Here is a 27395-nt window from a genome sequence, read left to right as displayed (position 1 = left end):
CAATATTGTCACTGAAACACCTTGCTGTCATGAAGCACATCTGTTCTGATCACTTCTCGGTGTTGGATGATTGATTTTCACTGTGGGAAACAAGTAATAATTACTGCAGATTTACTGAAATTCTTTACTGTTAATCTCTGGTAATATTATGCAATCTTCTTCTTGGGAAAATGTCCAAACATCATTTACTTTACCTTAATAAAAATGTCTACTGTTGTTAAAAGTTTTGTTTGCACAAATATGTTCCTAATCTATGTCCATTTCATGCAATATATCTCTAATTTTTTGAATAAATACTGAAAATCACTTGAGAAAATTCCTTGGAATTCAAAATCCAAACAAACTTCTCATTTATTTTTAAGGGCAAGATTTCACCACCTTTATTTACACAAGTAGCATAGCACTCCTGCGTTACTTCAGTGAAAGCTAGAGGCTCAAGCAGTGAAAATCAGCATAAGCCCCATGAGGACTGGCTGCATTGTATTAACTTCCAATGAAAACTGGGCTGAGCAGAGTTAACTGTGGAATGCAATACCTGTAACCAGTAAAGGTGCTCAAACATAGCCCTACACTTAATAATTTGGCACATTTACAACTGGCGTTACTCAGTAACTTATCAGATGACAATAGTGGAGCTCTTCTGTAAAATATAGGTTAAGCCTATATTTGTATGACTGTACATCTGAAGTATAAAAACCACGATATGTAGTACACTTGAACAGTTAAAAAATATAACTTATTTTATTTGTAAACTATCAATGCAAGATACTCAGCAGCAAAGAAGCCATGTTCAATGTCTTCTGATCTTTCATAAAGATCTGTTGCTGTAAGTAATATAATCGTCTCCGAAACATCTGAGGTTACATGTAGAAACAATCAAGGCAATATTATTTGTACATATTATTAAACATGCAAAAAAATTCCTGAAGAATATTGCCCAAATGTAGAAAGTCGTCTGGATCTCAAATTTTCCTTGGTAGCATCTGCTTTGTAAGTATGGCTCACATGTGGCTTTAGAGTCCTTCAGTTTATTTTGGAGAATTGGCACCTTTAATAACAGGTTCCCTATTCAAATATGTGGCCCAGTAAACTAAGTTAAAAGTTCCAAACAGCACTGGAAAAATTATCCGGGACATTTTGTCAATCTTACTGATGCTGTTGTAAGTCTTTTTGTTTTCAGCGGGCTTTTCTTCTGCAGACTTTGCTGGAGCAGATGCAGTGTTTGAGATGACAGATGGGGCTGAGTCCTTTGGCATGTTTGGTGCAGGGGTCAGCTTCCCAGTGCTGTAAGTATTAGTTGATTTGTTTGCCAGTAATGCACGCTCTTTTTTCTGCAGTGTAGAGAACAAAATGTTAAACAGCAGGAACACAAAGCAGAAACATGCTCCCAAAAATCTAAGTACCATAATCAATCATGCTAACAAATGCCTGTTTGCTATTCTGACTTAGACTACCAAACAGCTGTTTCTGCCTTGATTTCATAGCCCATGCTCAGGTTGAACTTCCCCTGATGCCAGAGAAAGCTAAGAGCAGCTGGCTGGACCTGGATCCCACCTGGCGTGTGCTTTAGCAGCTTCTTTTGTCGGGGTGATGTGGTCCTGCACCTGCAGAGGTTGCTGCCTCGTGGGCAGCTGCAAAGAACGTGAACCTCACCCTTCTGGCTGCAGCAAGGAGTGTGGTGAAGGGCTCCTTGCCCGTGCCAGCATGCCCCATTTGTACAGGTCTTTCAGGATGCCTGCAGATACGAGCTCTCTGTAGGAGTTCATTTGCTAACAGTCAGTCCCATTCCAAAATTTTCATTCCACTGTGAAACACCAAAGTTTATGTTTTCACAGAAGTGTTCTTTGGTGTCTTTTTTATTTGGGATACTGTGGTGGGACTCTGATTCATGGAGCTCAGTGTGAGCTTTGTCATTATTTGGGAGAGCCCATAGGGAACGTTCTGCAGATATACGTCTGCTATTATCAGATTGGTCACTGAAATCCCATGCAACATGTACTCAATGCCCTATATCCTTCTGAACACAGTCCTCTTCATACAGATGGTAGGGACTGTCAGTCTACTTCTGTGAAGAGAAGGTGGCATATTGCCTTGTAAATTTTACTCTACAGGAAGGTAAAAGTATGTCATGAGGTAAATAAACACCTGTTTCACAAAGAAGCTGAAAACTGTCCATTCAGTTATTTGAAATATGCTGAATATCTGCTTTTTATTCTGGGTATTAAAAAAACGTAAGGTAAGCACCTTGATTTTAGCAGCTTCCAGGGCTTTTTTGCCATCCCATGCCCAGCTTCTCTTGGTGAAATAGTTGACTGTTGCAAATTCAATCAATGCAGAAAATACAAAGGCATAGCAGACAGCTATAAACCAGTCCATTGCAGTAGCATAGGCCACTTTTGGCAAAGAGTTACGGGCACTGATACTTAAGGTGGTCATGGTGAGGACTGTGGTTACTCCTGTAAAGAAAGAAAAAAAAATGAGGCAAAGATCATTTTGGTAGCCCTTAGGAGATCCCTAACGAGCTGCGAGCAGGCCTCAATTCATCAGGATACTGAAGGCCACATGAAGTCAGTCAGTGTTTGCCTCTTACAGTCCAAGAGAGTAAGGCATTCTGACCTTCAAGAAAAAATGAAAGCCTCTGACCTCGGGTGTTTTCTTCTGTGGTATTCTGGCTCTCTCTAGTTATAAAGTACAAAAATAAGTATTTTTAGGGGTAACACAAACCCATCTGTTGCATAAACAAAAACCTCTACTGGTATTTTATCCCTACAGACTGATGTGTGTCCTTGTCGGGACACTATTGCCCCCAGTAGGACAACACTGAATTCTTGGTTACAGCTTTGTAAACCTAGAATGGCTACCACCCATCAGCAAAGTGGTGCTGGTACCTCTGTTCTCCCCATGCAGCCTGCTGAGCTCGATTTTGACCAAAGCGGCCAACTAATTTCAATAGGTTTGTACAGAAGAAGGATTCTTAAGAAGAGATGAACGAAGATTTACATAATTCCGTTTTTCATGTAGTGAAAATTTTGTAATTCATCAGCCTTCACTTAAGACTGTGTTCATTTTCTGTGATCTTCTAGTAATAAATGAAATAATTTAACAGACCCCAAAGGATTTTTCCATGACAACTTCTGCAGTAAATATATGTTTTCTAAATGCAAAATCATATTAATCTGTTTGATGGTAATAGAGATAATTGTCACTAATTAACCTCTACATGGTTTTCCCAGACAAACATCTTAAAATAAACAAAATGTCTTGAAGTGAAATGTTTCAAATGCTTAGCTAGAGTAGACACTAAATATGATAATATGTATACTTTTTTCTCCTCATCATCCAGTATTTTACCCAAGAGGAAAAAAAAAAACAACACGAATCACACCAATCTGATTCTTCTATCCTTAACCTTTGTATAATTGATGCTTGAGCAATTTCTGTCATAACTTTAAAAAAAAAAAAACCAACGCCCAGACAATGTTTTTAAATGAATTTTGAGTTTAAACTGTATGGGAACAAGGTAATGTCTAGAACATCTCAAGCAGAAATAAGCATTAGTGCACTGTGGTTTTATTACAGCAAATCACTTCCACAAGCCAGACCAATCCTTTCTGCATGCTGGAATAAAGTGGGATACTCACCAAAGACAGTCCTAGCAGGGACAGATTCTCTGTTTAGCCAGAATGACACTTGTGATAAGATCACAGTCATAATACAAGGCAGGTACGTCTGAATAACAAAATAACCAATTTTCCTTTTCAGATGAAAATGGGCTGTCATAATAGTATATTCGCCTAGAAGGAGAAAAATATGCATATGGGTAAACTAAGCAAGGCCTAATGATTTAGAGCCTTAAGCAGGCAAGCTCCACCCCTCCCATTTGAGGACACCATTTAGCCATTCTAAATGGCATGAAAAAGGTCTGGATTTCTGTGCTGTGGAAAATCAGGACTTGAGACAGAGATGCTGCCAGATCCTGCCAGTCTTCACGTTCAGTCCCCAAAACCAGAAGACAATTACTGACTACTGTTACTGCACTGGAAAGCTGCAGTCATTTTACACACCTGGAATGTCTTGATGTTCAGAGGCTTAAAAAATTTGGGTTGATGGCACTGCCACAGACCTGCCTGGTTTTGATTTGGTCCTACAAACTGCCTTCCCAGAGTTCAATTAAGTCCATCTACTCTTCGAAACCTGATTTAGCAGCAAGACTTAACCTCATTAGGGTAAGTGTTACTGCCAAGCGTCAGTTTTCAAGAATGAAAACAGGCCCAGACACTCCTGCACTGAAATTTAGGGATTGCCCGTCCCCCATTTTGTGCTGAAAAAATTGCAACTTTGCACAAGGATCCTGGGATGTCTTACAGATCCAAGTACCCAAAGCCATCAGATTGCTCCTCCAGAAAAAAAAAAAAGTCCCTCTAGTGCACACAGTTTTCCTAGAATTTGGTACACCTCAGCCCTTGGAAAGATAAACTGCTTCTGGGTAGACAAGTCTTACTCACTCGTGCAATGACTATTGCACCGCCTGCACGGATAATTCACTGAAAAGCTGCCACAGCAATGCTAAATTCCATGTCTTTTTAATATGCCAAATACACAGCATTGCCTTAATCTCTCTTTTGTCAGGTCCTCTGAATTCCAATAAAAGCCTGAAAAAAAAAATGCACTTCAAAATCGACAGACCAGCTGTCACCTTCCTTCTTGTTTCAGAAAAAAATCAAAACTTAACTGCTTCCTTTAGACTGTTCCTGGAAAACCATCTAGTTGTTACTGAAGGCTATTCATTGATGTCAACTGCTCCCTAAGGCCAAAATCTTGCTAACTAAAAACAGGCTACCATTTGCCTAGGCAAAATAAGAGTAAAAACAAAATGTAAGAATAAAAAACAGCCAGCTTCTTCAAGCCCTAACAGACCTGCATTCACATTGATATCAAATTAATTTCAAAGCATGCCTCATTCAGCTGGGTACTGCTGAATCAGAGTAATGCCTATTCTGAAATAGATATATTGTCCTCCAAGAACAAACCAAATACAGCTATAATCTCAGTGGCAAGTCTTGACTGTTCGTCCCTGTAGAGCAGCCACAAAAGGAAAATATGTAACAGACTGATTCAGCCTTGAGTGAATAGCCTGAGTTGAGTTGCAGCCAGCATTTCTAAGCAGTTAGATTTGGCAGATTATTTCTAAGTGACAATATGGCTAATTAGCAGAGAACAGGTCTGTAGTGAAAGGGATTTTGCAGGTATAGCTGCCCTGATATGTTATGCTAGAGGAGCTCTGTTATTCTGGATAAATTTTACAAACCTTGTTTGTGCTGAGGATTTTATACAGAAAAGACTGGAATAGCTCAGAAATACCTTACCTGACAGCCTGCCTCAATCTTTATGACTTTCTTCTGGAGTCTGATTTTCTGGTGAAAGGTTCCCTGAAGAGGGATGTGGAGATAAACGGGGGATGCAGTGAAACTGGGGAGAAAATCCCTGTGATGCTATGTCTAATTTCCTTCAATTTGTTGTAATTTTGAACCAGGGATGCTGAGCATGCTGTGGTCTCAGGAGGAACCCCACTTGCTCTCTATTTAGGAGCATTTAGTTTCTGGATTATCCATAAAATATGCCAGGAGCAGCAGGGTCTCTGTGCCTGTAATCTGAGTGGCTGCTGCACTGGGATGTGCTTGAGTCACAGTTTCCCTGCTCGCTAAGGAGTGATGATCTGCATTATTGGTTTTGACAGCGTGCTTTCGGAGCTGCAATAAAAAAAAGTTACAGAGCTTCAGCACAGCAACAGGACCCATTTTTTTTTTCTCCTATCTAAAATGCAGAATATTAATGCCTACATTTTGATGGCCTTCCGCAGCTATTTTTCCTTTATCATTTTCTTTAACCTATCAAAGTTCTTGTCTCCACTAAAATAACAGCCTTGATTTTGCACTTGCTCTTCTTCCCACCAATTTCCTTCTTCAATTTCCTTACCTTCCAATTTCTTTACCTTCTCCAATTTCCCATGCTGTCCCTTCCAAAAATGCCTAGGCTAGGAATGATTCCTTCAGCAGACTTACGGTTTAAGAAAACTTCACAGCTTGGTTTTTAATGCACTGAGCCCGCTGCTTAAAGCAAAGCCAAAAGCTGCCTGAGTTGGCCTTTTGTTTATATAGAACAAAATCCTGGCTCTGTTGGAGTGGTAAAGCTCCCTTTTACTTCTATAAAGGCCGCTATTTATCCTTAGACCATAAGCTTTCTTGAGCAAGAGCTAATTTTTTTATAGGTTTATGTAGCACTTAAAAGAGAATCCTGTTCCTGATGGGGCCCACTCACCACTGCACAAAACAATTTTAATAACAAATCCATCACAAATGAGAAGCCCTAGAGTGGGAATGGCTGCATTGCTTTACAAAGCTATGCTACTGTGCTGCTGCTGGTCTTAAGGGTTTTTTTATCCTTTAAAAGCTGCTACAGTGTTTTTTAGGTATATAGATGATGGAGTTCTGGAGACCATGCTTAGAAATTTTCCAGGATTTTAAGGCATTCTTCCATTACCATTATGCTGGGATTCAATAGAGTATTTTAATGAAGCTGGACCAACCCCCAGGCTTGTTTATTTACTGGTTATACATGGACTCAGGTGTATCAGCAGCTGTTCTGGTGAGATCCTGACATTAGGTCTGTGACACTGTGTCCCTGGCCACACTGACATCCAGAATATTTTGGCCCACAAGAAATGCCTGGTTCCTCTTTTTTTTTTTTTTTTTTTTAAGTGATGCAAGGGAAAGATTAATCTCAAGGAAAAATCAGAATTATTTGGTGCAAAAGAAGGGTTGAATGCTTCGCTCATTATTTAAGCTTTGGATATTTCAGAGCTCAGGCTCCAGCTGGCAGAATACAAAAGAGTGGGTTTTTGTTTTGTTTTATGGCACTGCAGATCCTAAGTTAGCAATGAGAGATACTGGGTACAGGGAACAGAACTGGGCAACCATTTGCGGGAAGCAGCAAGATCCACTTGGACTCAAATCCTGTATCTGATTGTTTTCAGCACTTGTACCACCAGGACATAACAGATGTTGGGCCTGTTGGAAGCAGTGTGAGTAGTCAAGTATCTTCTCTTTTGGGGGAATGGCATTTGGGGATGTTAAAAAAAAACCTCCAGGAGTGGCACATGTCAGAGATATTTTCTGTGGCATGGCTAGAATGTTTCCAATTTCAAGACTGGTTGGTGAATTGGGAGTGCCAGGATATTTTTTTTTTTTTTTCCTGAGAAAACAGCCAAATTTAGCTGCTTGCCTACAAAATCAGCAGAATCCCGAGGGATTGGTGCATGTCCAGCATTTCCATTAAAAAAACCCCAGCCTGCTAGAAAGGAGAGCATAAATGGCCTATGACACACACAAACATTTTGCCTACACAACAGCAAGGGCTGTGTAGTTTGACTTGTGTGTCAAAAACCCCACAAAAGATTCAAGAACTTTAATTTGTGCAAATAGCTATTTGGTTTTTCTTTTTCACATTCAACAATTCAATAGAAGGAAGACATGCCTTAGACAGCCGTTCATAAGTAACCCTGATTACTGGCCTCCTATGAGCTTGATGAAGTCCAGAAAATCCATCGCTGACTGATGCTTTCCCTCTGCAAAATCGGATTTTTGTATTTTGCTAATCCCTGGTTACAATCTGTGTCCTGCTCTTTGTGATCCACCCTGCAATCAGAATCCAGCCCGCCCAGACGTAACCCAGGACATCAATATAAAATCTTGACGTTGGAAAACAAGCATTTATTAGCCTAAATCTTCAGATGCAGGAGGGAGGTCATTACTGGGCAGAAACTTTGGGATTTGTCTGAAGAGTCCCCTGTTTCCTTGGGCTGAGGAGTATAAGGAGCTTTCACAGGCAAAGCTGCAAACTAGAAGTGGCCTGGAGCTGACACACTGGAGCACTCACTGCCTGGGCTGGATGGTTTTCTTGTTCTGAGGAGCCGGACGAGCTTGTAAGAGATGCCACAGTATATCCTCTGGATTTTTGTCTTGGCAACAATGAAGGCAAGAGGGGAGCTGCCATTCATTGCAGAAAACAACGCGGCTATGATGGTAAACTGGTAAGGAAAAGCATCTTTGCTATCTAATAGGAGATAGAGTACTTGTCCTTCTCCTGCAGCGGTGGCTCCTCTGACTTTCTCTATATGCTTCTCTTGACTTCAGGTATCTTTGCTTTGGCAACAGCTTTGTGTCTCCTGAAATGGGCAAGGGAGGGGGTGAAGCTCTATAGGATGGAGACATCAGTTGTGTTTAGTGGCTTCCCCGTGCTGCCCGAGGCAAGCCTTCCCTCACTCTAAGTCCTCCTTGGAGAGTTGGCAGCAAGCTCAGCTACCCTCCCTTTATGTGCCACGTACAGCCAGTTTGAGCAGAAAGCTTTACGTGCCTTCGCGTTTCGGTCCTGCTAACTTTGTGTGCAAGGGTACATGTATCTGTTTTCCCATCTCCCCTGTTTGCTGCGGGCAGTAACGTGTTCCTAACTCAGTCCATGTCTTGTCCTCTACAACCCTGCCTTCGGCTCAGAGCCTGTCTTTTTTCACCAGAGACACAGCCCATCACCAGAAGACTCCCGTGCTGTGCCAGCGGGAGCTGCTCCCAGCCGTGCTGCTGCAGGCTGTCCCCTTTCCCCACCCCAAGCCCCACGCAGCCCGCGGTGGTGGAAATCCTCCTTCCCCCCACGGCAGGCTAGTTTGTCCCCCTCTCCCGCCCCTCGCTAGACGCCACTAATGCTCTCCAGACGAGTGCATTGTGTAACCTGGTTAAGCCCCGGCCCTGCCAAGCCCACGTGACGCCTGTCCCGGCCTCGACCCCCCCAGGAGTCCCCCCGCCAATGCGCACCCAGGGCTGCCCTTGCGTGGGAGCCCGAAGAAGCAGGGGGACGTGGCTCACGCGGGGGCCTGGCCTGGGATTAAAGCTTCTTTGCCTCTCTAATGCTGCCACATCTGGCACCTCCGCTTGCATCCTGGGAGGAAACGGGAATCCTCGGGGCTTGCGCCTCCTCTGCGGCCACGTGGTCCCCCGGACACGCTGCAGAGCCACACCACAGCCCCCAGCTGCCCTCCGCTCCCTCCAGCTGCGTGGGTTCATCAGGCAAATCATTTTAAAGCGATGATTGAAACGGATCAAACGCGTGGGTGGTGTTTACCTCCCGGGTGGTTCCTCCCACAGGGAGGGATGCCAGCAGCAGCACTGGCAGCCGCAGCAAAGGCGGTCCCCAGGAAGCTGCGTGCAGCTCCTCCAGTGCTCCTGGTACACAGCAGCAGCTTGGATGCATCTTCAGCAGCAGCTTTGTGACACGCCTAAGAGCCAGCATGTGACCCTCACAGTGCTTCCATGCCTCTGCTAAGCTGCCAGGAACCTGCACAGGATCCGCCTTGCACCCCACATCCCAAAGATGCCTCCCTAGCCTCCTGGCAAAATAACTGGAGCCTGTGGATCTCCCCTCAGGCTCCAGCTGTCAGCAACCATGGGATGGAAATATTCTCCCTACCTGTACTGGTGCTAATGTTTTCAGTTCCTACAGTTTGTCCCATCAGATGGTACTGGTTAAGTCGTGAGCCATCTTCGGCAACCACCACAGATGTTGTGGTGCTGTTAGTCCACACATAGATCACCTCAGAATTGGGGTAAGCATCTGTCAACAAGGGGAGAAAAAAGTTGGCAATGAGTACAAAACATTGTGTAATCTTCTAATGGATCCTTAAATGATAAATGGTGGGGAGAGGGAAGAATGGAGGAGTGAGAGTGAATGGAGGAAAACAAATAAAGATGATATAATCAGGTTCCCATATGCCCAGCTCAAAAAATATTAGGTTGAAACCTTCTAATATAACAGATGTGTGGGATGGTTTGTCAAAGGCTGGAACAGTGAAGGTATAAATATAATCCATCACAACCACTTGATTTGGGAAACGGCAGCTCAGACCTATACTCACCTAGCTGGCAGCTCCTAAACCCCAGAAAGCTGCAAAAAGCATTTTGCTGAAAGCCCCCCTCCAAAGGACTCAGGCACCTCAAGTGCCTGGACAAAAGGGACCCTCTGTGTCTTTATCTCCAGGATAAAAGGATCAAATACTGAGTGATGTCATGTGCAAGTGTGGGGTCTGGTGTGTGTGTGCTGGCTTTGGGATATGTACATAGGGATGAGGGGGCAGGACTTGTGTGCAGGCGAGGTCTGTAGATAAAGGAAGCTGGGATGTGTCTCCCCGTGCCTGTGATGCTGTGGAGCAAAGACAAGATTCGCGGGTGAAACTGCATGAAGGAGAGCAGGGGAGGGTGTGTGGGATGTGGGGTGTGTGCCCCACAGTGAATGGGTGGTGGTATGGAAACACCCCCACACCTGGAGATGAGAATGTGATTTCTCTCACATTCATTTGGAAGTCCTAGGAAACAAAGGTGGTGGCAGTGCTGCCAACTCGTTCCTTCCTCTATAACATTGCTGTTATTTTTAATGCCCTAACACCTGGAGTAATTATGCTGTTATGAGGGAATCTCAGTTTTCTTTTAGAAAGACAGTCAGTGCTGGTTTTATTTTTAAGCCTTCTCTGCAGACAGTCTCAAAAAATGCAGGAGCTGACTATACATTTAAATATATTTTCTCTAATTTAAGTAGCTTTCACACTTTTTAGAACACCTCAATCATTGAAAGCTTTCACACAGCATTACTGCAGGCGTGTTACTGTAAGATGGAGGCACACTGTAACTTGTAAGTTGGGGGTGCAGAATGTTTCCTTCTGGAAAAACTCACATCTTAGTAGCATGCAATCTGCAGGAGGCAACACAAGGTGTCTTTCCAGATAAGGACTTGAGAGGCAAGGGCAAGAGGTGAGCTTGAAGGATTGTGTATACTAGTTCCACCAGACTGCAAGTTTTGTTTGCTAGAGCTAGTGAGCTGCCTTGGAATGCTGCAGCTCCACAGAAGACTTAAATTTCACAGACAGCACATCAATGTGAGCTTCGGAGGCACTGCAATGGTGAAAACATACACTAAGGCAGTCCTTGGATCCAGCCAAAACGTGAAGCAGAAAATGAGAAGTGATCCCAGCTCAGGTTAAGAGTATGCGTGTATACCACAATGAGCTGTAGATCACTTGGATGCTGCAGTAGGAAGCAGGGAGGAAAGCAGCATCTTGTCTCCACTGTTGTTATTCTTCCTGTGGCACCTGTGGGAAGCGCCGCCAGAGAGGGGACACGAGGCTAGATACACCTTTGGTATGACCATTTATGGCTATTCCTACATTGTTGTCCACACCTCAGAAAAGACAGGGAAACAATGAGGACAGAGAGAAGGGGAGACAGTTCAAAAGAGGGTCACAGGTATCCCCAAGGACTGGAAAAGAAGTCATGATTTGAAGATTAAGGAGCTCAGCTTAGCTTCACTGACAAGAAGCTGAGAAGTGACTCAAGCACTGACTACAGATACTTGCATACAGAAAACTAAAACCAGGGTGGATTTCTCGTTCTACTAACAAAAGAAAAGAAAAATTCAGTGCCTGAAAGATGGTTTCAGGCAGATTCAGACTAAAAACAGGACACAGTTTTCTAACTAGAGGTGGTGGTGGTAATTAAATGGTGGGTAACCTTCTGAGAAAAAAAATATGGACTGCTCTCACTAGAAAGATAATGATGTCAGGATGAGAGCTTTTTTTTGTCATGTATCTGACAGCTGTTGCTGCTGTTTTTAGGGCTGCAGCTGATCCAGGCATTAGAAGTTGAGGATCCACAAGTCCTTCGTCCCTTGTTAGCCAGGCAGTCATGCAGGACTGCCCACACACCTTCCATGTGCTTGTATTTGTATCTGGGCAGTAAAATTACTGTAATTACATGTCATGATCCACTTTGAAAGGCTAAGAAGGAATGTCTTCCCTATTTCAAAATATTTGCATCACAAAAAGTGATGGAATTTCACCTTCCCTATAGAGCTGAGATGCTTTCTCATCTCAGAGATGATTACAAGTTCACAATGTAAATAATTCTGAAGCAAGTAGTAGGACATGGGCCCATTTTGCTGCAGAAAGCCCTCCTTTTTAAATGTTCATCTGCTATGTTGTTCATGTGCTGATGTTCCCAGTGAATGTTGGTTTTGTGTAGGCAGATTTGCAATTATCAGAGAATTTGGTTTTTACCTATTTTATTTATTATGGGGGAAAAAAAAAAGCAAGCATTGGACCTCTTACTGGGCTGATCCAGATGTATCCCACCTCAGCAGCTCTGTGTTACTGCGAGGATCCCAAGCACTGGGATAACTGGGTTTGTCCTGCTTTCTGCCAGTGACACACAACATTTCAGCCTGACTAGACACCTCCCAGTGAGAGCACTGTAACTAAATTCCACTGAAACAGCAACCGCACAGGAACACAGGCCTGTAAGGCTTAACAAGTGTTCAGATGCTTTAGTCCTCCGCTATGCCTAGCCTTAGGGTCCTAAAATAAATCAGCATCTCTGCTTTGAATTGCAGCCTTTACTGGGCACTTAAGCACATGCACTGGTACAGTGTCAATGGCCCCTACTCTGGAAAACCTCCTCCTATAAAAACATCTCTGTAATTCAGACAGAAGCTAGAAGGTGCTAAAACTCCACCCGGACCTCATAGGTATGCTCACGCCTGTTCTGCCAGTGATGAGGCCCAACAAGAATGATACAACCAGCAGAAAGGCAAACCAATAAGTAGAATGTATTGACAACAAGAAAGTTATGGCATGAATGACCGCCAGGGGTACAAACAAGTCAACCAGTTCACATACAATCAACACCACCCCCAACAATCCCAGAAAAGACATGATTCGACCCACAACAGGCAGTATAAACAAAGAGCCAAGGCTTCCCATAGTTGGCAAGGGAAACAGCCCGATCACAAGGTTAAACAAACAGGATAAAGGTGCCCACATGGCAACTCTCACCCATTTAGCCCACGTTCACAAAGGTCTAACCTAACCAAGGCCCAGCTCCAGGGAGAGTCAGGAGGTCTGCCCTGAACCAGGAAGCTCTGTGGAGTGCACTCCACAGACAGACACTCCTGACTCCCTGCCAGTGGTCCCAGCTTTTATCCCCAAGCAGACCCCTGACCTTTGTCAACTCAATGTGGGACCCCTGGGGCTCATTTCCCTTGTGGCTCTCCCTGCAGGGCCGGCCGCACCCTGGGGGGAAGCTCTAAGGCAAACTCACCACCTCTGTATGAAGGGCTGTGGGAATCACCCATATGTCAACCTTAATTCAGGGCTCAAACCCCAGTATTTCATTGCCACACTTCATAAGGCTGTTTTCTTTCAAAACCATGGCAGGGAAGGGAGGCTGCCTGTCCCAAGCCACCTGGTGAGAAGAGAGAGCACTCAGACAGGCAAGAGCACAGCTTGAGGCCAGTCCCTGCCTGGGAGGAGGACTCCAACCTGCAGGCTGTTGCTCACAGGAAAATATCTATTCTGAGGCTACCAGGCAGAGAGCTGTGCCACTGCTTGGCCAGAAGCAGAGTACCTACAGAAGGGTGAATAACCCAGCTAGAAGAGGTTCTTGTGCAGGAGCAGGATGGTTACAGCCTGGGCTTTAAGACAAAGGAGGGTAACAGATGTGTCCCTGCAGAGACCAGCCCAGATGGATGCAACTTGCAGTCATTTTCCCCTATCAGAAGTCATCTTGTCATGTTAGGAACAGGATGAATTTACCCCAATCTAGGGATACTCCACTTTGATGGACCACATATATGATATGGACCTCATCTATCTTCCACACAAATGTAAGAAAACATGGTCTGCATTTAGAAAGCTGTAATATAAGATTTCTGGCTTCATGCCTCCATTCCTCATTATAGGCCAGGTTATGTGTGTCTCAGCCTCCCTGGGAGAAAGAGAATGGAGAAAATGCCAAAATATGAACGGGAATGTAAAATGAGGCAATAACCCCCTCAGTCCACACACACCTTTGAAAGAAACTTACAGCTCTAAGAGGAAAAAGCCACCCTATGCACCTTGGTGTGGCAGCTGAACCACTGAACATCTCTTTCAGTCATCTAGCTAAACCTTCAGGTAGATAAACCTGTGTACTTGCAGCAAGTAGCTGTCCTTCTACTGCCAACCTTCTGCCACATCTTCCCAGAAACCTCAATCTCCATTTATCCCAAACTCAACTACCAAGCTCCAGCTCTGCTGCTGATAACCCATGCAGTATAATTAGGCAGTTATATTGGAAGCTGAAATTGTGGGACCAGTCTAGAATAATGTTATTTTGCTGTTGGGCTAGAGCAGGTGCTGATAGCAAGATGGTATCATCCACTGTCATACCAAATGGTGTAAAAACTCTTTTCCACTTAAGCAAAGCTTCCAGCAGGTTGCCTGCCAGCCATGCTTGCTGAAGGACCAAAGAAGTTCAGGTCATGCTTTCTAGAGTTCTAAGAAAGGTTTACTGCCGATATGGGAACATGGCCCTCATCTCCTTTACATGGCAGAGAGAGTGGGTGATAAAAAAAATGTAGTAGAAGCTTTGGTTAGCAAGCTGGAAAAACACTGCTGGTGTTGCTGTAAAAAGCACACTCAAATCCAAAGCCACTGAAAACCCAAGTGAGAGTCCTCAGTGTTTATTCTACTTTAAGCAAGTGGGCTTATTCTGGTTTTATGAATGCAAATAATTAATCTGGTGTTCTTTACAATCATTTTGCTGGCTTGCCAAAGAAAGAGGGAACCTACATTAAATTATTCTTTCTCTTCCAAGCTCACTCTTTCAAAGAGAAGAACAATAAAAGTTAGCAGTTGAGATGAACAGCCAAAATTACAGAGAGGTATAATGCTATTAAAAGTGAGAAAATGACAACAGACATTTATTTCCAGTGGACATTTGATAAATGGCTGTAGGCTTATCACCTACCAGACTGATGAAATAAGTAATTTCTTCTCATATCTGTTTATGGATGAGCAGACCCACTTTTCTACATGCTAATGTCCAACACACACCACACAATACAAAAGCAGACAAAAATCTCATTTGCTTTTTTCCCATCCTCTTCCTGCTCTTGTATGTTTGGCAAGGAAAGCACAACATGGTCTTTCTTACACCAGTGACCAGAGGGTAGGGGAGCAACCATGGTCAAAGGGAGGGAATATATTAAGACAACATCTGACAAAGTTGAACAGCCAGTTGGTAAGTTCTGGAGGATCTCTGCCATTCGCCTTGTCACTGAGAGGTGCCCTGTTTTCCCTGGTTCCATTTCAAATGAAACACTGTGAGCAGTGCAGCATCTGTTTGAAAAGCAGCCTACAAGCAGGGAGCCTTGTCCTGCCACTGCCACAACCTCAGGGCAGTGGTGGCACCTGTGGCTACTGACAGACACCCTCCCTTCTTGCCTTTTATTCTCCCCCATATTGGAATAAACTCCAGGAGGGAAAAAAAACGGGGGGGAGAAAAAGTGTTTCTTGGCTCCTTAAGTCAAATAAACCTAAATGTGGATGGCTGAATCCACGGACCTAGATGTTCTTCTAGGACTGATTTTTTAAGCTATAACCCATTAAAAATAAAATAAAAAAATCACTGATGACTGCCAGTAACTTTTCCTATCTGCATGACAGGGCATAAAATAATTTAGGAGAAAAGAATTCCTCTCTAAAACACCCCCTAAGGCCCTTGACAGACCTCACAGGAAGCCATAGGATGTGCCTGCATAATTAAGTGAAGGCAACCTGTGAAACCTGGGGTCCCTGTGTGCCCACCCTGCATGCTTAGTTGCATTCCACAATGAAACAAACCATTTCTCCCCAAACGATGGCTGGAACTTTCATTTATACTAGTCCAAGGCTGAATTAACTTAAAGAGATACTGTAGAAAGATGACTTTTGTCTTGTTTTCTATTTCATGCATTACAGTCGTGCAGTTAAATTCTTAGCTTTTATCATCAAGATATTTAGCACGTGCCACAGGATCATCAGACTGCCTAATCTTGGGAGTACTCCTAATCCCCATCAAAGCCTGTTGATAGCAAAAGATGTGCAAAAACTGACGGCTTTTTTAGAAGCTCTAATTACAATCTGAATAAGCATACAAATATCCATTTCTCTATCTTATCTACCCATTAATGTATCTGATTCACTTAGAGGCTGTTAGACAATTCAGTAGAGACCCAGATTTACAACCTCTCGGAGACGTTTGCAGGCAGTAAACCAGCGCTGCTACTAAGCCATCATGTACCAGCTTGAATTCTAAGAGTCAGGCTGGGTTTTAACACTTTTTAACCCATTACAAAGCATCTGTCAGTGGCTGTGCCTACACAACTGAGGCCAGATTGTAGCTCTGTAATTGGAATTTCCCATCAAATTGAGTTGATAGGGACGAATTGATGTACAAATGAGATCACTCTATAGGAAGAACTAGTGGAAAATAGACCTAGCAAAAATGTGGGTTTAAATATGAAAACAAGAAGACGTGATATTAAACATCCATGGACTGGGTCTAGAGAGAAATAGCTTTTTATAACAGTAAGTTATTGAAGTAAAATAGCAGTTTAAATACTGAGAGAAATGTATTCACATGTTCAATGATTAAGAGCCTAAAATGAAGACTTTGTCATAGTGTGATGAATTCTGCTGTTCTTACATGAATTTGAGTGTCATGGAAATTCTTTTAGAGACCTGAAACCACCAGAATTAAGGCTGAGCAATTAAACTGGCATTAGCTTATAGCATATGGATAAATAGCATGCGTGGTTTTAAATATGCGTCACGGACAAGAATTGTAATGTGTATAAATACATGATTACAAATTTGCATCACACAGAATCACAAAATGGTTGGGGCTGGAGAGCACCTTTGGAGAACATCCAGTCCCACCCTCTGCTCAGGAAGGGACACTGAAAGCAAGTTTTCCAGGACCATGTCCAGTCAGGTTTTGAACATCTACATGAATGGAGACTTCACAACCTTTCTACCCAACCTGTTCCAGTGCTTGGTCTCCCTCACGTTAAAACATGTTTTCTTGTGTTCAGATGGAATTAAATGTTTTTCTAACTTATGCCCACTGCCCCTTGTTCTGTCAGTGGGCACCACTGAGCAGAGCCTGGCTCCCTCTTCTACATTCCCTCCCATCAGGCATTTATACAAATGCATTACGTGCCCTGAGCCTTCTCTTCTCCAGGCTGAACAGCCAAAGCTCTCTGTGTTTCTCCTCATAGGACAGATGGTCCAATCTTTAAATGATCTTTGTGGCCCTGCACAAAGTTTGTACATCTCTTGCACTAGGTAGCTTAGAATGGGACACAGTGCTCCAGATGCCAGTAGAGATGAAATGCTGAGAATGAGATTTTTGGGGGAATGGCACAGTATCATCTAGATGGGACCACAGAGGACATCCAAGGAGAAAATTATTCATGGACTTGGAAGAATTCTTGTATGAAAACTGATAATGGGACATTCCACATTGGTTGTGAAACAGGCAGTAAGAAGTCTTAGTAAATTGATCATTTCTGTCCTTCCTGAATTTAAAATAAAAATATAATTTCATAACATAAGCAGTATTTTATGTTTTCCCAATACACAGTTTTACTTGATCTTGTCACATTTCACAGGGAGTAGAATTAGGATGTTCTGAAAAATGTGCCAGACAAATCTCAAGAGACTTTATTACTAAGCAACACTAATATACTACACTGATCATTACTAAAAAAAAAAATAAAGCCCTAAATTAGATCAAAATTACTCTGTTTCAGAATGTAGTTTATAAGTCACCTCAGGAACAGGTGGGAATCAGAATGTGATAGAAGTGTCTCCTGCTTGGAAATGAAGTGGAAGCACAGCCTGTACCCACAAGGCGTTGAGAAACACAGAACTGAAGAGGCCTGCGAAATTAATTTTGAGACACACAGTTTTTTAAAGTCATTTTCTTTGGCTTTTCAAAGCAAGAGACAGGTGGAAGGTCCTGCTTAATTTTAGAAGTGCCATTTCACAGGGGAAATCTCTAAACGTGACCCGACTTAGAGCTCAAAAACATAAAGCAAAGGAAAAAAGAAAAGAATCCTTATGACTTTGCCTGAAAGCAACTTTGTGAATTTGGAGTTGTGATTCATGACTAGCATAGGCAAGGCTGCTGACTGCTTTAATACAGTAAATTGATTATTTGCAAGCTGGTACACTAAATTACAGCCATACCAATGACAAATGTAACATGAATACTAATGAACAGTTGTCCTGATAATTCAGTTAGACACAGTACCTTCACACGATGCTATTGCACCATTTAAGAAGAGCCCTGAGCTAGGAGCTGTTAAGAGGAATAGAATAGAATAGAATAGAATAGAATAGAATAGAATAGAATAGAATAGAATAGAATAGAATAGAATAGAATAGAATCACTGAGGTTGGAAAGGACCTCTAGGATCATCAAGTACAACCACCATCCCAACAGTTCCCTAACCACTAAACCATAGCATCAAGTGCTACACCCACTAATTTTCTGAACACTTCCAGGGATACAGAATGTGTCTCCAGGATGACTGTGGAGACAGCACAGCAGCTTGAGTGATGCCACTTAAAGAAGTGTGTGTATTTGCCACCACACAGGCAGCATCGCCCGTGATGGCACCAGCTCTTCCCTGCCCCATCCTGCTCGCCTGTCTGGCCGCATGGGAACAATCAGAGGGATGAATCTGTTCCCCAAGAACTGGGACTGCAATGGGGACTGACCCTTTGCTGTGAAACCTGACAGTATAGGCACCTCGGTTAAACACCAGGGACAGCACACCAAATTGAGCTGTGTCCCCTGGGGTAGCAGGTCCTAAGGCTCCACTCAGAAAAGGGAGGAATCCAGAACTAACCTGAGAATTTATTTTCCATCACATTTAATGGTGGCTACACAATTGCTTCTCATAAGGAATGGGCCAAAATCTGGGTATTCCAGCCTCTGATGCTTCCTTCTTTTCTCTTATGGCCAGTATAAATATACAGTACAAGAGGACTAGAGCAACAGAGCAGTAGGATGTGCTGGGATTACATTTAAAAATTTGAAATATGCTGGGACCTTCCTCAATCTATGGTGGTCTTTGTATGCCAGGCATATCAGTCAGCCTGTTTGAGTGCTCTACTAACACTTAATGAACTTTGAATTTGCCATCACAATATTAGGCAGCTATATTAACTGCTTCATTAGAAAAAAACAGCATGGTCATGAGGAGGATGTTAGAGATCCAATTTACTTTCTGCAAGGCAAACAGAAGTATCCTCCAAAGTATGACTGGTTTGTGACAACACCATTACTCACTTTGCATAGTACCTTACTCGCTAAGCAATCTTGATTGCAGTGGTCCACTCATTTTGCAAGCTGTCACTTAGTATCAGCAAAGATAATGTGATCAGCTCTCCAGGAGTTTCAGTGGGGTTTCTTTTGAAAAGAGCACAGTAATTTTTAGGAAATACTCCATTTGTTCTTGTGGGGAGTGCATTCACAAACATGGCATTTTTGGCCGCATCTAACATCACAGAATGAAAATGTAACCTCATCATAATCAACAGATGTTCTTCCCACCCATTTGATTCGTACTAGGAACTCACTCATAGTTAGCCTATCTGCTGAGTTTACCATTTGAAGCATCCTTACAGAATCATAGAACCATTTTGGTTGGAACAGACCTTTAAGATCATCAGAATTTAACTTTTAAATCAACATGGCCTGAAGACTGCCAAGAGTAATTGGGACTACCTGCAGAACTACATATATACACCTTTTTTTCTGAAACCAGTCCCTTAATGAATACATTTACAAATCTCAGAAGTACTGCTACATTAATAAGACTGTGTGAATATGTAATCGATAGGTATGCAGAGATAGCAGGCTGAAATATTATTATTCAAACACTTTAATATTGCTCTGAGATTGCAATCACTAGAACTTCTTCCTTACACCAGAGCTACAGTCATCTAAAACTCAGAAGATGGATTATAGACTCCTACTGTGGGACACAGTGCAGCCACATAGCTAAGAGAAGGGGACTAAACCTCCCAAGGCCATCCGTTCGGACTGCCCGGCCCCGGTGGTGGGTACAAGGAGCCCCTCTGGGGTGAGCTGTTGCTTACCAGAGGCACTGCCATTTTACCTGCTGCCTGCCACACCAATCAGGGGCACGTTTCCCCCCTTTGGCAACCTGCCCTTTCCAGTCATGGAGACCCAGGCCCAAGGGTGCTCACTATCTCATCCTCCATGCACACAAGCAAAACATCTTATCTACAGCCATCAGCTGACCTATTTCAGTCAACTGCTTTAGGAGGAGATTAACCTGAGCCTAAAAATATCTACTTCTCTCTCCTGACTGTAAGAGGGTGAGAGCGATCAGCTCAGCTGTATATATTTACTCTACAGAAATACAAATTTAGAAGGGAGGAATCCCAGCTTTGCTGACAGATTTACTGCTGGGATGCTTTCAGCAAAATGGCTAGCTGCTAGCACAGGCTGGCTGTGGGGAGACTTTCAGTGGATATGATAGGGAATGGGGGAAAACCAAAAGGCTTTTCAGGCTTTCCTTCCTCCCACTCCTCCTTCCCTCTCATTTCTTCAGAGGACAAAAATGAAACAACTGTTTTCTTGGAAGAAGTTTGCTGAGCTGGGACTGCAGCAGCGCTAGATCACAGCTCGAGCTAACTCAGCTCTCTGTGCACGAGAGGAGGCTAATGTGGGATCCAGCAAGTTAGAGGGAGGACTCTGGCCCACCAAAGGTGACATGTAGGTGCTGTCACATCGGAAACTAAAATCCTAGCTTCAGCAGTGTCTTTCAGCTTTCCCCTCCCCATCAAAAAAAAAATACTTAGGCAAGTCATTTTGTCATTAATGTACTGCAGTAGCACTGGGAGGCTCTAATTGATCCTTGGGACCCATAACGACAGAGGCAATAAAAGCAGGTAATGAACCACTCTATCTTTGCTCAGAAGAGACTGTAATTGCTCTTTGCCTCCTTTATCCCCACCTGCAAAATGAAGGTGGCAGAGACCTATGAACCTCATACAAGCATCATGAGAATGATTTTAGAAACACTTATGAAATGCTTACGAGTCATGGAAACAGGTACCTTAGAAAATAACAGACATTAAAAACCTGGTTGGTAAAGCAGTGGAGCAGTATTTACCCATTTGTACCATTTACAAATAATATCCCATTACCAGCAGCATAAACCCATGATCCATGGCTGGCAACTGTAAGCCCTCACTGTTCCTTTTGGGGTGTCACGGGCTCAGCAATGTCTTTGCAGGTTTGCACCCAAGGGCCATTTGAAAGCTTAAGCACATTAAGCAAAGAGTGTCTGCATATTGTTTTCTACTGATGACAACTCAATCTGAATCCCTGTCTTCCTGTAATCAGGCAGTGGCACAGTCTTTAAATTTAGGCTGAAGTCTCCAGAGCAGGAAACTCATGCTGATGTTCGTACCATCAGCAAAGCACCTGAATCTCCACATTGCTCTGCCACAATTGTGTCTAGACCTCTTTCAGATGAAATTAAAAAAAAAAAGCAGTGCTAACTTATCTCCACACCAACTCCTTCCCTTGCCTAAACTTTTGTTTTCCTGAGCTCAAAAATGCCACCCGTTGAGCTTTTCCTCTCCAAAAAGCCTGATGTACCTCCTCATGAGGAGGGTGTTCCCTAGGCAGGCAGCACGCAGGCTTTCAGCAGTGGCTGCTCGAGGGGCTCTCTGCAGCTGCTACAAAAGCTGCCACCGACACCCCCAGGAAGCGCTCCTTACTGATAGAAGAAAATGTTCCAGCAAGGGTGATCCTGTCTGCACAGCAGCTGCTCCAGGCTGGTGGGGAGCCAGGCCCTCGCCCGCTGCGCATCGCCAGGTTTTGCAGCCTGGGGTTAGCTCTGCCTGCGAGAGTGACAGGGGAGGCAACAGCTTTTTTTGATCATGTGGCAAATGCCCTGGGCAAGCAATTGTTCTTTCTGACCTCCCTTTTTTATTCTGTTATAGACCTAAGGGGGAAAAACTCACTGGTTTCTAAACAGGGGGGGAGGGGGGACCAGAAGTAGGAAGTGACTGACCCAGAGCTGGTCACTGCTTCACAGGAAAGCAATCACACATCCAGAGGACTGGATGGTAGCAAACACTGCATTTTTGATGTATTTTTAAAATGATCTCAGTGCAAACAGTAACCATGTATATGTTATGAAGTCTTTGAAAAGTTAATTGACAGTGACTGCAAACATTTAAAGAGGATACCAGCTCGGCTTCTCTAGCCTTTTCTGGAAAGCCCCAAATGTGTGTCATTGTACAGATGAAGAAAAACTGACTGATTTAATAATTTTTGGAAGCTTTCAGAAAGAGCCCTTTTTCCTTTTGTCACACTAAAATCTATCACTTCTATGGGAAAGCTACCAGAGTGAGAAGTTAGGGTTGTATTCATTTGTAAATTCTGATGCAGAATGAGGTCACATAAAAACAGCTGCTACAGAAACTCACACCACATAGTCCAGGCCCAGAATCCTATATTTTAATCCCTACAGATTAATTTCTAAGTAAATTACTGTTAAGAGAGCTTCCTACAGCTCTGAAATACTTTAATATTAGAGTACTCTCTTTTACACACAATACTTGTTGAATCTCCTGCCCTTTGGGAGCTCCAGGCTGCATTGCTCCACCCTGACTGTGGGACTCAATGCAAGGATGAAGCTGCTGACAGCACTGACTGCCCAGAATGCTGGACTAAAGAGGTGTCTATGTTGGTATATGTGCATATCTGAAATGGGTGAAGGCTATGTCGCACCGCCTACGAGGAGGCTTCGGTACCTCTTGCTATAACCCACTCTACTCAATGCAGAAGGAACAGCACAGCTCATTCAAGAAGTCTGCAGAAATGGTGAAGTTGTCTCTGTACTGAGACAGTTCCTTCAAAAAATGGGACTTCCGGCAGAAACAGCTAAAACAGTGCCTAGGAAAGATACAAAAGCTCACCACCAACATACCTAACACCTAAATGACCTACAGCAGTGACTGTTCCTTCTGGACAAAGTACAACAGAAGTATGTATTTCTGAGACAGTGACTTAGAGAAAAATGGACTTCTAAGTTACTCTGATCAGAGTACAACACACATATACATCTGAGCTAGGACTACAGAAAAATAGGAACTTCTGATGTTGATGATTTATCTCATCCTTAGGTAGGTATCAAAAGTGCTTCTAATGAACCTTACTACAGATGTATTTAGCTCCTTCCAATGGCCATAAAGGGAGTCTAGACAACTAACAGTGCCATATTTGTCTATAGAAAGTTGTGACAGATCCACCCTGTCCATTTTACAAGGCTTTGATGTCAATGCAAGGCTTTTAATACGGGCCAAACCACTATGCTCATTCTTCAAGAGCATTTCCATGTCCCAGAAGAAGTAATAACAACAGCAGATCTGGGGAATCTAGTGGAGACTCGTGGCTCTAGTGAATCTTTATGATTTTGTGAGTGTGTTTCAGTCAGGAGTCTGTGTGTGGAGGACTTCTGAACTAAAAAATTTAAGTTTTTAAGCAGCACAGTCCCACAACTAGTCATGTGCCCACCATTTCCAGGAAACTAGAAGCAAGTAACAGCAATACCATTAGGTGGTCTCTACCTCCTCCACTCATTCTAAGGCTTGTATGGAAAATTAGGTCAGGTTAGGTGCCTATGCTTTACTAGCTAAACTTAAGTAAAATTACACCCCTGGTTCAAGCTAGTTGTCTAGACTGCCCGCTGCCAAAAGCATCTCTTCCAGTGTGTCTGCAGACCTAGCTGCTAACCAGGTAAAAATTGCAGAAGAATTCCAACCAAACTGATGGTTACCAACAGAGAGAGGGAGGGCAAGTAAAAGGAGCAGAAAAATACATTGAATCTCTTACAAATATTGAATTTTAGTATTCACCTAGCTTCACCTTATTTTAGTCATCCAATATCCATTGCCATGGAAGTGTCTAAGGAAGCAGTGATAAACATTCAGAAGACGTAAGATAAGATGTTACACGAGCAAGTAGCATGTCTCCCTTGACTTCAGGTAAAGCTTGAAGCACCGCATGAAGGCCAAACCTATTGTTTCTGTGTTGGCTGGCCTTTGCCTTACATTGCAAAATCACAACTGGGTCTTGAACTTGGCTGCTCAGGGTTTCAGAAAGGACCTCCCTGGCTCTCTCCCTGTGCCCTTTCGTAAAGAAGCACTAACACCTCCCAGCAGAGTCAATAAGCCGTGCTGCCTGTCTCTGCTCTCAGGAATGGAGCCTCTTCTGGCCAGCTGACAGAGATGAGTAGCAGAAGAGCTCTGCCTCTACATGTGAGACTGAGGTTCCAGCTCTTGAACAACCCAGCAAAACCTACCAAAAAGACATCTTCCCTTTTCAAAGTCTCCTAAAATTAACACGTCTTTTTTTTGTTGTTGTTATGAATTTAATTATATTCTTATACAACACTTTTACACAGAGGTTTTGAGAGGCTGAATATATTATCACATTTTATTAAACCAGAATTACAGTCTGTTTAGAAGGCCTGTTTTGAAGTGCTCCCTCCACACCTGCAGTTCTCCTGCAGCTTCACAGGTGCTAATGGGGGGAAGCACAAAATCAAGAAACCCCCTGTAGGTGCCTTCACCTCAGTGCCTTCTCAGGAGTGTAGTGAAACATCACTAGCAGTGGGATTTTCTTAAAACACTTTTTTGGAGAAATTTCTCAGTGGCTGCAGGTGCACGGACAGTTTGTGAACACTGAATGCCTTAACGTTAAGCATTGCAACAAAATCTTGAGATACTGTCTCCTCAGTACTCTGACTTCACCAGCCTTCTGAGAGGAAAATAATTTGAGTATACCTCCTGCTACAAAAATAGCCTGTGCACCTCCCTTTATCAAAGACCACAGCAGACACCATGACTCAGTTTGAGCTGTTGAAAAGGAAACCCATAGAATCATAGAATGTTTTAGGCTGGAAGGGACTTCTAGAGGTCATCTGGTCCAACGTCCCTACAAAAGTAGGGACATCTCTACCTAGGTCAGGTCGCCCAGGGCCCTATCAAGCCTGACCCTGAATGACTCCAGGGTTGGGGCCTCCACTATCTCTCTAGGCAGTCCATTCCAATGATCTATTACTCTTATATTAAAGATTTTTTTTCTAATATCTAGTCTAAATCTATCCTTTCCTAATTTAAAACCATTACTCCTTGGCCTATCATTACAAACCCTTTTGAATAGACCTTCCTCTGCCTTCATAGAGGCCCCTTCAGGCATTGGAAGGTCACTATAAGGTCTTCCCAGAGCCTTCTCTTCTCCAGGCTGAACAGCCCCAACTCCCTCAGCCTGTCTTCATGTATGTACATAACAAGATGTACATAAACTGTGCCAACTACTCTCTTCAGATGCTACAAATTGTACCTAGTGCTGTTTTCTCACAGCTGGCAAACTCTCTTTTTGAGCCACAGTGACCAATCTCTGCCATCTTCATGTCTGACTTAAATTCATCAGCAATAAATGCCAGTCCTGCTTTTCCTCTGCTCATGAGCTAGGGGACCTCATTATTTTCAGAATATTCATTAGACTCTCTACTTACTCTAAAAATAGTAGGGTTTTTTTTGCCAACGAACGACTGGTGGGCAGCAGCTTCATGCATTTATCCATTCCACAATACAAGATCTGATAACTCCATGTACTCAGGCACTGTGCCTTCAAGGGACCGCTGCCATTAATACAGACCCCACCTTACAGTACTTGACTTTGTCAAAGCACTGGTTCATGTTCACTACAGCAATTAACTAATTCATCTTCAGGGCAACCCTGTGAGCTAGGTAAAACTGATATAATTAACACATGAGTAAAATGAGATTTAGGAGTTAAGTCAGTTGCCTGGGCAGAGGCCTTCATGTTCTAGTGGATTAGACATCTGTCTCTCCAACCAAAGAAGTTGAATCTAATCCTTTTTCTGACATTGATTTACTGCGTGACCTTACAGAAAGTCAATTAACTTCTCTGCCTCAGCTGTCCTAGAGATAATGATGTTTACCTACCCGGTGACACATGGGTGTTTGAAAACTGTACTAAATGATACTTTTAATGTACTCTTAAGGCCTATCAGTGGAAGACGTGAAACATTAAAGCCTCCTAGCTTAAATGTCATTGCTGTCTTATTGAAGTCCTCCTCCCCACACCAGAAATAGCTTGGGGACAAGGAGGAATTTCTTAGGCCTAAGATGCTGCTAGCAGAACTGTGTCTGGCATCAGGAATTTTCATCAGATCCTGTTGGAGTAGCAAATTTATTTGAACTACAGGTCAGCACTAGAATTACAACAGAAAGTTTACTTTAAACTCAGCCGTGAAAGAAACCAGCACCCTTCCCACGCTACTGTGAGGTAATGAACAGACTGCCTTGGCCATCCTCACTGAGCACCCCTGATTCAAAGGGAGCACAGCCTGTTTGTAGAGACCTGAGAACCTGCACTCGTGCACCATCCCCAGTTCCCCTGTACATGTAAATGAGATTTCTGCAGGATAACTTCTACAGTTGGCCTTATCACTAGAAGGGATGCAAGCCCAGAGGGAGAGTACCCACGTGCATGCACAACCTGGAGCAGAACAACTTGTTCTTGGCATCTCTGACACCAGACTGTTGTACTTAAGAGGAGGACAACTAAAACCTTCTCCATTCAGTTCATTGGAAGCCATCCTTGAACTTCTGTCCTCTCACCAGCGCAGCTTTTCATGACATGCCATGAGGCATTAAGAAGTAAAACTTCTGTAGCTGGCATTTGAAGTGCACGGCAGGTCTCAGGTCTCTAGGCTGGTGTTGTGCACATGTAAATTTAAATGTCTTTTCCCATATTCAACCTTGCTTTTAGTTATTTCTACAAAATATTCTGTTGCTACATGTAATGCTGCCTAGGCCCCCATGGTCTCCCACAGTTCTAATATAGCAAGAAACCAGTCAGACAGAACATAAGAAATCAACACTTACTTTTATTTCTGTGAGCAAGTTTAACATTGCTTCTCTTTAATACTGAAGGGAATGTCAGGGCTTTTTCCCTTTTGCTTGCTCAGTTATAGCAAATGTGGTGACTGCTCATGCAGCCAGAAACATAATAACCTGCTCCTGCCTCTGATATGGCACCGACTACTTCTCGGCATCCTTTCTGCTGCCAACCCACCCCTGTGCCGCTACTTGGTTTCTCTGCCCTGCTTTCTCCCCTCTGACTAGTCAGCACTTGTTTCCTCTCCACCCTCCCAGCTCTATTGATAATGTGTTTAATGTTTATTTTGATGCTATTCCTTGAGGCTTTTCAAAATCCTTCTTGGAAAGAAAACCATACATAAGAATCTCTCTCCTTTGGGGAGAGACAGGGAGAACAGTTAAAGCAGAAAGGGGACGTGCTTGTGTATAATACATGCTGTAGGCTTTGTCTTGCTGCAAGCCTGAAGATGAC

General features: G+C 43.2%; 1 protein-coding gene across 1 annotated transcript in view; it reads right to left on the bottom strand.

Annotated features, from left to right (window-relative positions):
- Nucleotides 1-805: 805 nt before the first annotated feature.
- The window catches only part of GABRA5 (gamma-aminobutyric acid (GABA) A receptor, alpha 5), a 55178-nt gene continuing 28588 nt past the window's right edge, over nucleotides 806-27395 (bottom strand). The window contains exons 6-9 of the mRNA XM_008946761.1: nucleotides 9517-9660; nucleotides 3642-3794; nucleotides 2245-2456; nucleotides 806-1331 (exon numbers count right to left, since the gene is read on the bottom strand). Of these exons, the coding sequence (XP_008945009.1) occupies nucleotides 1029-1331; nucleotides 2245-2456; nucleotides 3642-3794; nucleotides 9517-9660 (812 nt within the window). The 3' untranslated portion in view covers nucleotides 806-1028. The remainder of the gene's footprint in view (nucleotides 1332-2244; nucleotides 2457-3641; nucleotides 3795-9516; nucleotides 9661-27395) is intronic.

Source organism: Merops nubicus, unplaced genomic scaffold (genome assembly GCF_000691845.1).
Source record: "Merops nubicus isolate BGI_N331 unplaced genomic scaffold, ASM69184v1 scaffold2489, whole genome shotgun sequence".
Taxonomy (NCBI): Eukaryota; Metazoa; Chordata; class Aves; order Coraciiformes; family Meropidae; genus Merops; species Merops nubicus.
This window is presented reverse-complemented; position numbering and strand designations above follow the sequence as displayed.